We start from the raw sequence: 11,030 nt of genomic DNA, 5'->3' as shown, positions 1-11,030 counted from the left end.
AACTCCCAACGGACAAAAGAATACATGGATGGTACTATACATTCCGTGAGACTGGCTTCTTCTGTGCTGCGAAGGAAACAGACTGTCTGGGATCGTCAGCAGAGAAAGTTGAGCGTGTGTGGGATCATTCGTCAGGAGCTCAAGGAAACTGACATGACATGTGAGAAAAATATACCGCAGTCAGCTTTCCCGCGCATTCTGTGCAAAAGTCTCGGTGTAAATCCATACCGAATGCAATTGTCAGAAGTGCTGAATACTCAGAGCCATGAGCTTTGTTGTGACTATTAAAATGTCTTGCAGAGGCTACTGAAGGAATACGGTTTATCGCAGAAGTTGGTTGTCAGCGAAAAAGCCGTGTTTAATGTGTCTGGAAAGGTAAATCGTCATAAGATGGTATTTTGGGCACAGAACGTCCACGCTAGATTGTGGTGCACATTCGTGATTCACCTAAGGTTAACGTATTTTGTACCATGTTCTCTTCAAAATTTCATTGGCTGTTCGTCTTTGCGGAGAAAACTGTGACAGGCTTCATATTCTTGGACGCGTTGTAGCATTGGTTTAAGCCTCAATTACAACAAGACTTTGAAATCTTTATTTTGCAACGAGACGGTGCTCTACCACACTTTCTTTCAGACGTTCTCGATTTTCTCAGAGATGAACTGACTCAGCATTTGATTGGACGAGCTACCGGCCAGGACTCTCCTCTTCAATGACCCTCACGGGCACCTCACTTAACTCCGAGTGATTTCTTCTTGTGGGGTTATTTCAAAGATCGTGTAGTACTACCAACGCTGCAACTTCATTGGGAAGAGTTGCTATAAAGGAAAACTAATACGGTCTCTGGCATCGACCACGACATGTTAGGATGTGTATGGCAAGAGTCTGACCATCGTACTGACGCGCCTCGCAAACGGTACCCATACTGAGCACCTGTAATGTGAGTGAAAAACTTGGAGAGATTCTCTATCCACTATTATGTGTATATTTTGTATGTGTCTTGTAGTTTTCTTGCAGTCTTCTTCTGAAACCTTGCAGGTACTTATCAATAACCCTGTAGACAGAATTTGTCGTTGTTGTCTTCAGTCCGAAGACTGGTTTGACGACGCTCTCGATGCCGATGCTAGTCTATCGCGTGCAAGCCTCTTCATCTCTGCATAGCTAGCGCAACCTACATCCATTTGAACCTGCTCACTATGCTCAAGTCTTGGTCTGCCTCTACAGTTTATACACCCGACACTTTTTTCCATTACCGGACTGGCAGTTCCTTGACATCTCAGGATGCGTCCTCTCAACCGACCTCTTCTTTTAGTCAAGTTGTACCATAAATTTCTATTCACTGCCTCCTCGTTTGTTATTGGGTCTCCCCATTTAATCTTCAGCAATTTTGTGTAGCCTTACATTTCAAAAGCTCCTATTTTCGTTCTTTCTAAACTGCTTATCGTCCACGTTTCACTTTTGTAAAAGGCTGCAATCTAGTCGAATGCCTTCAGAAAATATGTTTTAACACCTAAATTGATATTAGTTGTTAACGAATTCCATTTTTTAGAAATGTTTTTCTTGCTGTTGCCAGTCGTTATTTTATATACTCCTACTTCGACCATCATCAGTTATTTTACTGTCCAAATAGCAAAACTCATTTACTACTTTTAGTTTTTCATTTCCTAATCTAATTCCCTCAGTATCGCCTGATTTAATTGGATTACACTCAATTATCCTTGTTTTGAGTCTGTTGATGTTCATTTTATAGCCCCTTTTCAAGACACTGTCGAATCGTCAACTGTATTTCCAGATCCTTTGCCGTCTGTGACAGAATCACAATGTCATCGGAAAATTTAAAGTTTTTGTAACTTCTCCGTGAACTTTAATTCCCTTTCCAAATTTCACATTGGTTTCCTTAACTACTTGCTCAGTTTGCAGATTGAATAACGTCGGGATAGCCTAAAACCCTGTCCCTCTCCTTTCTCTACTATGGCTTCATTTTCACGACACTGGTCTCGTACAACAGCAGTCTGGTTTCTGTAAAATCTGTAAATAATCTTTCGTTCCCTGTCTTTTATCCTTGGTACCTTCATAATTTCAAATAGTTTAGTCCACTCAACATTGTCAAAAGCTTTCTCTAAATCTAAAAAAGTTATAAACTTCAATTTGCCTTTCTTCAGCCTATCTGCTATAAAGGGCGTTCAAAAAGTTTCTGTTCGAAGGCCGTACAGTCCGGAATTGGTATGCCGACCAGGACAAATCGCCGTGTGCATCGAGGCAATCATCCCACTCACGCACCAGGTTGAAGATACCTGTTTGATAAAACACCGTGTCCGGCTGCATGAAGAAGTCCGTAACTGCCTGCCGCACATCCTCGTCGGGCAGTAACCGTCGACCCTTCAAGGCCCTTTTTAAGGAAGCGAAGGTGTGATATTCGCTTGGGTACACATCAAAACTATAGGGCGAGAGCTAGGGTTTCTCCCACTTGAGTTGGCGTAACTTCTGCGTTACGACATTTGCGATATGGGGACCACATGTCGCAGTTTTCCCGGACGTTTCGCCTTAACTGTCACTGTAATTCATCCAGCGCTGCGCTGTATCGTTCTCCAGCGATGGAGACACCAGGCTCTTTGAAATGAGTGAGGATGGTCTCCTAGATAGACCGGCATCCTGTGTCAAATAGTGACCAGCGCGGAAGTTGGCGCACCATTCCACATCGATGGTTTTCGACAGCTATGCTGCCCCATACACATTCTTCACTCTCCGATGGGTATCTACCAATGTTTGGCCCTCGACAGCCAAGAAAAGAATAACAGCACGTTTGGATGCATTTGGTAATAACGTCGCCACACTTCACGTTTCAGCATTTACTGCATGCACATCGGAGAGACACGAATGTCACACTAATCCCTGCCAACATGTCGGTGTTTGCATTAGGACTGCTGATATTTTTAAAAATATCGGGAACCCGATATATGGATATTTAAAAAAAATCATTATCGACCATAGATACGTCGAAAAAAGTATTGGTATATAGACGGAAAAAATATCGACGTACTGGCCTGTAAAAATATCGGCCGCACATCGTAAATATACTGCCACTTTTAGAGCTGTACATGTAAGTATTGGTTTCTTATTAGATATTCTGTATACCAACGAGCTAGCAGTCTGCCCCTTAAAACAAGAATTGAAAGGAAAATGATGCACGTTCACACTGGGCGATAACCACTTTGCTAACAGCGGTAAATGCAGGTAAGTGGCACAATAAAAGGTGTCCGATGGGTCCGTCGTTCGGTTTAGTCACATATCGAATTTGTCTGGAACACTTCATGTAGACTTCCCTGTTTTTTCATTTCTGCAAACACCATCGACCTAGCAGTTGTAGTGTCAAAACTTAAACATTGCAGTTTCTGATACTAACACCGCAAAAGACCAATTTTGTTACTTAGATCTTTATTCATCATTTTCAGTAACTGTTTTTGAAAATGCCAATGTGAAGAAATAGCACACTACTGGCGATAAAAATTGTTTTCTAACGCAACACGTGTGCTATTTCTTCACATCGGAAATCTTGTTATTCCAATCACACAGCCACCCCCAGTGTAATCGGACTTACTCTTTGTGCCACCTATATTTGCTTCACACGGTCAAAGAGAAAGACTGGAAGTGATGAAAGCTCAAAAAGTTTGTAACACTCCTTCACACAGTGAAAGTAAAATTATGTTCCACTATAATTTTAAAAGAACAATTTCAAATATTTACTGAAAAATGCGAAAAAAATATAATATAAAATAAAAATATCGGCACTCGATATGGACCTTTTTATATCGATATAGCTGGTAAAAGGAATCGAGCAGTTATATATCGATATTTATTGGGCAAAATATCGATATATCGAAGTACGATATTTTTTCAACAGCCCTAGATTATATACCCATACCGGAGTCGCATTACGTTCCATATACGATGCAGAAATGCCGTCGAAAGGAAACTTTTTGATCGCCCATTATAGGATAAGTCGTAGGTTCAGCAAAACTGCCAATTCTTGCACCAGGCATCGATCCTATGCAGGCGGTCTTAAAACGCCCTAAACGACGAACAATCTGCGACTTGACAAGGTGACACTAAATTCTTCATTTGTGTGGCCATAGTGTCTCTAGTTGATTTATAATTCTTGAGGGTATTTTTGGTCTGTCGTTGCAACTACAAAAATGCGTGATTTATTGACCAGAAGCGTTTTGTTTTATTGAGGTAAAACATCATCAGTGGTGGTGATTTTTCGGCTGATTTCTCGCTTACATCGCGAAATGCGGTCTGCTAGCTCATCGATATTTTTCTGTTTTTTACGCTGATAATTTTCGTCTAATTTTTAGATGTTTGCAGCTCTATGCATTTCTCACACCATACTTTTATACATTTCTCACACCACACTTTTATGCATTTCTCACGCCACACATCGTTTATGCATAAAGGTGTGGTGTAAGAAATGCATACTGCTGCAGAACATCTAAAAATTAGACGAAAATTATCACTGTCAAAAACAGAAAAACATTGATGTGCTAGCAGACCGCATTTCCAGATGTAAGCGAGGTATCAGCCGAAAAGTCAGCACCACTGATGATTCTTTACCTCAATAAAGCGAAACGCACCTGGTGAAAAAATCACGCATTTTTGTAGTTGCAACGACAGACCAAAAATGCCCTCAAGTATCAGTGACTGTCACGGGGTCGAACCACGGATTCGCGCCTGCACTAGTGGATTTTTCTAGAGCGTAGTGGTATTTCTTTTTCATTAGGGACGTCATAAAGTTCACGCTCTCGGATTCGGCAAAAGACGGTCGCTAGCGTTATCGGTATACAATTGTACACATGTCGTCGGGGCGCCCACCGTGCGTTCCGTGGACAACAAAAGGCTAGGGAGCAGCGGGCTGAGAGATTGCGCTGGCCGAAAGGCCGCCTACCGGTACTTTCTCGCGGCGGGCGTGTATAAGCGCAGCCGCAAGGTCGCCGCGGCCAGTCCGGCGCCGCGTCGCACAGCAACATGAGACCCGCAGCAGCAGCCGCCGCCATCCTGCTCCTCGCCTTCGTCGGTGAGACTCCCTCTCGTTCCGCAGCACAGCTTCCCGGCCCTTGTGAGAACGCTCCATGGTCACAGAACTGCGGGGCTGTGCGCAGGCGAGAGGACCGCCTATCGTACCTGTGTATTTCACACCAGACAGCACCGCTAATTTTTAAATGTCACGGTTCACTGCGGTCTGCGAATTTCAGTTCAGAATTTAGATCGCGGTTCATTGTTGCTTTATTAATCGTGAGTTACCAGATTGATAGAGTTTTGAAGAACACGTATGGTACTTCATCGTGTAAACGAAAAAAAAGTTGTTCTAATTCATTTTGCCGAGATTTCATATTGTGTGTTTCAAAGCAGACAGGTATAACGCAGTCAACGAGTTTAGTAGGTGATCTATTGATCAGATGGGATTACAATTTCCTGGAGATATACTGAGTCTCAACTTTATCTTCCATAAAGATAGAATCTGAAGCACTGAATTAAAATTTGTTCCAAGATGGGCTGAAGTGTGAATTTAAGTTTGTGTTAGGGATGGCCCTGGAATAGGGTAATCTGTACAGCTGTGTCAGCTACAATTCCACCGTGGTATAGTGGACAACACATCTGCCTAGTAAGCACGAGATCTGGATTCAAGTCCCAGCCTAGTCACAAACTGTAATTCATTACTTCAGCTTCTATCCTTATCGAAGAGTATAATAGGCACTAATTTACTGAGCGCTTCTGAACAGATCTACATAGTTGTTTGCTGAATAATCAGATTTCAGCACTTGGAGAGTATTTGCATCGATGCTATAGCAACAATGTTTGCAGACTTTCTCTTGAAAGTGGGCTTTATCCTAGACGATTGTTAAGACATTGCCATTTCTGAACAGCAACTTATTTCCTTTCCTTATATTTTACTTTACTTGTACATTAAAAGGAATTACGGTACTTTCTTTTGATACATAACCATGACACCGGAAAATTAACAGAAAAAATATTTATTTGGTGGCTTAAAGATATTTTGCATTACAGTAATGCCTAACCATGACACCGAAAAATTAACAGAAAAAATATTTATTTGGTGGCTTAAAGATATTTTGCATCACAGTAATGGCTCACTATGGTCCGCGAATTGCAGTTCAGAATTTAAATCACGATTCATTGTTATCTAATGTATTACGTAAATTACTTCAATTTTAGGGAAGATGTATGTCCGCTGATAGACACATCAGCATGTGACATTCTAGTACGAACTAAACAAAAAGCAATTATTGCACCTTTGGTTGGTCTTTTGTACTGGGGTTTCCAAGCAGCTTTTCTTGCGCAGTCAGCGAGTTGACTAGGCACTCGTTTCTTCAGCATCAATTAACTAACATATCTGTATCTATATAGTTATGTACGTAGGGATCATGTGCTACTGCAGTGCTATTGCAGTAATATTTGTGGAATTTCTCTTACAAGCAGGCTTTATCTTAGTCGATTATTGAGACCTTGCCATTTCTCAACAGCTTGTTATTCGCTTTCCTTCTGTTTCACTTTGTTCGTACATAAAAGTTAAGAGAAATTACGGTGCTTCTGATATGCAACTCTGACACTGGAAAATTAAGATAAAAACAGCCATGTGACGGCGCAAAGTCGAATGATTGTGAAAATAGATTTTTGCACTGTGCACAATATGTTTATTGGGAAATATAATGGTAAAATCATTTTCTTGTAATATGGGTCCACAGCCTCTACTGTATAAATGTTTTGAATTACGTCATATTTGCTTTTAGTTTTTACTGTTTTTATTTTACTATTGTAATTACTGATAAATACTGATATTTATGCCATTTTTAAGCCTAACATTTTTGACATACACATTGACGTTGGACAGAGATAACAGCTGAAAGCAGATATGATGTCATTTAAATAATAATAAAATCCGTATATGCTTTTTTCGATAGCGTTTTTACGTCACCAATGTACATTTCGAACGGTTTCATCATTAGTATTCAGTTTTCATGGAAGGGCTTTCATTGCGACACCATCATGCCAGAGACACTTATCTGGCCATTTTGCTGTTTTATGTTGTGTATGACGCCCCAATGGACAGAGTTGTACATGTTGTTTACATTGTTTTTTCTAAAATTTTTACATTTGCAAAGACGACAGCTGAAGCCCTGATCAAGAAAATGTCCTTCGAAATGCGTATTGGTGAAGTAGAAAAGCTATTCAAAGCACAGCATACGGATTTTATTATTAAATTTTGTCCTTCCACTGTTTTGCGAAGGCCGGCCGAAGTGGCCGAGCGGTTCTAGGCGCTACAGTCTGGAACTGCGTGACCACTACGGTCGCAGGTTCGAATCCTGCCTCGGGTATGGATGTGTGTGATGTCCTTAGGTTAGTTAGGTTTAATTAGTTCTAAGTTCTAGGGGACTGATGACCTCAGCAGTTAAGTCCCATAGTGCTCAGAGACATTTGAACCATTTTTGTTTTGCCAAGAACAGCCTCTATGGCTACAATGAAAAAAGCTGTAAGTGTTTGTCACTCTGCAGTTCTCCGCATGCAACCGTACAGTGTTTGACGAAGTTACATCCTATACCAGGATCATCTTACCCCCTTCCTGTTCCACTCGCTGGTTCTATGCTAGAAGAAGGATTTTCGTTACCACTATGCTTTACCACGAATTTCTATAGTTTCATCGTCGCATTCATTATGCGAGAGGTACGTTGGAGGAATTAATATGTTTCTTGGCTCGTACTGGAACTTAGGTCACGTGACACCCGATGCCGCGTGTCCTATTGGAGTTCGCTGAGCGATTCAGTGAAGCAAAGGTCATTCTGTAGCCAGACGACTTGCATAAAGTAGAACACGTCTCGAGACACTGCAGGCGGCGGACAACTTCCCCTAGAAGGACACGGGCTCCGGAGGCCGTGCCAGCGTTTTCCTTCGTTCTTGTCACTTTGCCTTGAAACGGCTTCAATAATGTCAAGTGTGCTGATATATCCAAGGACATTGTAACGTATTAGCTGCTTTTTGAGGGACACTGTTCATTGCATTATAATTCGTCTATGCACGCTGGGCGACCTTTTGACTGGAACGGGGTTGAGAGAGTTAAGTAAAAACATCTTTCTCCTTTCATTGTAGTTACGTAACTGAGCGGATCCTACAGTAGCTCGTATTATGTAAGTTACGATATAAAGAGTAGTTGTAACTGTTTACTTCCTTAAATACTGTTGCTATCCTGAATGAATCAGAGCCATTCAGAAGTGTTTAGAAATTACCATCACAATGCTCTGTGCTTAGCATCGTCTATAGCAATTAAGCAGTCATGTTACTATTATATTTGGGAAGAAAAGTTCTGTGAAACAGACGAGTGAAAGATTACTTAAGTTACTTGTTCGCGTCTTTATTGTAACGCTTTGAGACAATAGGGAATTTGTAAGACGTCCAACTGAACACCTTTGCGAAAGACTTTCACCCCGCCAACAGAATACGTGCACAACGGAGACGGCGCCTTTGTCTTTTTCCATGCACTCGGTCATATCCCACCTGAATCTTCGAAAGCCTTATTTCCAGATGGTTACGAAATTTTGATGTAGTCTTTTGGTTTCTGTGTTTCATGTGAAGAAACACTTAAATGAAATGAAATGTCGTGTGGTTAGGGCCTCCCGTCGGGTAGACCGTTCGCCTGGTGCAAGTCTTTTGAGTTGACGGCACTTCGGCGAATTGTGTGTCGATGAGGATGAGATGATGATGATGATTAGAACAACACAACACCTAGTACATGAGATGAGAAAATCTCCGACCCTGCCGGGATGACATTCCGTCGCGCTGATCACTCAGTTACAGGGGCGGACTGAAGGAACATTCATGACAGTGAACAATGATGAAGATCTCTTTCGCCTGCAGTGTGTTACCAAATGCAGTGACCGTGCCTATAACCAACGCGGGGAATGTTTCCATTCCGCTGGAAAATTTTTGTGGCAAGTTTCTATGGGCCCAAACTGTCGAGGTCATCGGTCCCTAGGCTTACACGCTACTTAATCTAATTTACGCTAAGGACACCACACACGCCCACGCCCGAGAGAGGACTCCAACCTCAGCCGGGGGAGCCGAGCGAACTGTGGCAAGGCGCCTGAGACCAAGCGGCTAGCCCGTGCGGCATTTATGTTGGAATATACTATATGTCACACATCAGTGAAACTCATCTGGGAAGTTTTTCAGGAGTTCTCAAATAGCAATATGAAAATGTGGGCAATATGAACGATAAGAAAGAAAATAATCATAGTTGTTTTAATTTCTACCAGTGATTGCATGCATTTCGATGTAATACAACCATTTTAGGACAAGCGAGACCGTTTCAAGAGGACGAATGAACACCTAACATGTCGATTTCACAAGATGGTGGCTGGTTGCTGTTTTTATTTCGTTCACATCGTGTTAAACACACAGTCGTGGATTTCCACTATTGAAGAAGTATAACTAAGACGACGCTCGTTTCACCATAGCACAGAAACGGAACAGTGAGAATACCATTAGAGCTGCTTCATCACAAATGTGTATGTATAAAGGACGATCAAATGTTTTCCGTTTGAAGACGTTGCTTCAGCGTATTGCAACGCAGCACGGTTCCGATGCGAGCGTACAAGCAGCGAGATTTAGACAAAGGATGAGTGTGGCATTCGTATCCTTCCTACGTACTTGCAATAAATGCGGAAAAGTGAACTATGGTGACCTTATTACCAAATGCGTCCAAACGGGAACAACGTGCTGTTATTCTTTACTTGGCTGCCGAAGGACAAACACCGGTAGACATCCATGGAAAACGAAGAACGTGTGTGGGGCAGCATGACTTTAGAAAACCACCGTTGTGGAATGAAGACTGCGACAATGGGTGCTGCTACTTCATGATAAGGCACGTCCCCATAACGCACATGTCATAACGCAGAGGTTATGACAACTCAAACAGGAGACACTCCAGCACCCGCCCCACAGCCCCGATTTCTCTTCGGTCCCTTAAAAAAGGCCTTGCAGGGTTGACAATTGCTGTCAGACGAGGACGTGCAGCGGGTAGTTACGCAGTCCTTCACGCAGCAGGGCAAACGGGTATCTTCAGCCTCGTGCGCCGGTAGGATAATTGCCTCAATGCTCACGGCGATGTGTCCTGATTGGCATACCGATTCTGGACTGTACGGCCTTCGAGGAGAAACTCTTTGATCGTCCCTTAATCAACTGCTGGAAACACAGACACAAAATTATACGTGCAGTGATCTCGATACATGTTTCATAGGGCACCTATATCAAAACAAGTGAGTACCGAAATGGTTCACTGTACAGAGCCGAGACTGATTTCTTTCAAATCTGACATTATATCTCATGGCTTTATTGTAAACGGGACTTCCAACCCAATAGAAAAACCTCCGTAAGAGTGAGGTAGAGTTATTTTTACGACAACGCTGGCTTCACTACCAGCTGTTTGAAAACGCCACACGCCGGCCGGAGTGGCCGTGCGGTTCTAGGCGCTACAGTCTGGAACCGAGCGACCGCTAAGGTCGCAGGTTCGAATCCTGCCTCGGGCATGGATGTGTGTGACGTCCTTAGGTTACTTAGGTTTAATTAGTTCTAAGTTCTAGGCGACTGATGACCTCAGAAGTTAAGTCGCATAGGGCTCAGAGCCATTTTGAAAACGCCACAGCCGGTTCTGAAGTACATCGGCAGATTATTATTTGGAAAACGGTACGACGCTCTCCGGAGTAGATGGCAGAAATGTGCGAGGCGGAGGAAAGCACACGGACGGCTGGCACGTATTTTGTTTGCGATGCGCGGTGGTCGCTGGTCGCAAGCGCTGCCAGGTGAAAGCGGCCACCGACAGCCGTCTTGTGAAAGACTCGCGCCGCGCCGTTACGGCTTCTCTCTCTGCTAACGTCCTCCGCACGCTTTCGGGACAACCCGTCTATAGCTTGCGATCCGCTTGTGCCCTCTCAGCAGTTCCGTGATTCTCTCGGGTAAACGGACTC

The 11,030-nt window shown here is 42.9% G+C and overlaps 1 protein-coding gene across 1 annotated transcript in view; it reads left to right on the top strand.

Moving 5' to 3' along the window:
- Positions 1–4,940: 4,940 nt before the first annotated feature.
- LOC126248225 (protein obstructor-E-like) overlaps positions 4,941–11,030 on the top strand; it is an 86,249-nt gene continuing 80,159 nt past the window's right edge. The window contains exon 1 of the mRNA XM_049949048.1: positions 4,941–5,068. Within this exon, the coding sequence (XP_049805005.1) occupies positions 5,020–5,068 (49 nt within the window). The 5' untranslated portion in view covers positions 4,941–5,019. The remainder of the gene's footprint in view (positions 5,069–11,030) is intronic.

This window comes from Schistocerca nitens, chromosome 3, assembly GCF_023898315.1.
Source record: "Schistocerca nitens isolate TAMUIC-IGC-003100 chromosome 3, iqSchNite1.1, whole genome shotgun sequence".
Lineage (NCBI taxonomy): Eukaryota > Metazoa > Arthropoda > Insecta > Orthoptera > Acrididae > Schistocerca > Schistocerca nitens.
Note: the sequence above shows the minus strand (reverse complement) of the source record. Positions and strands in the feature narration are given on the sequence as shown.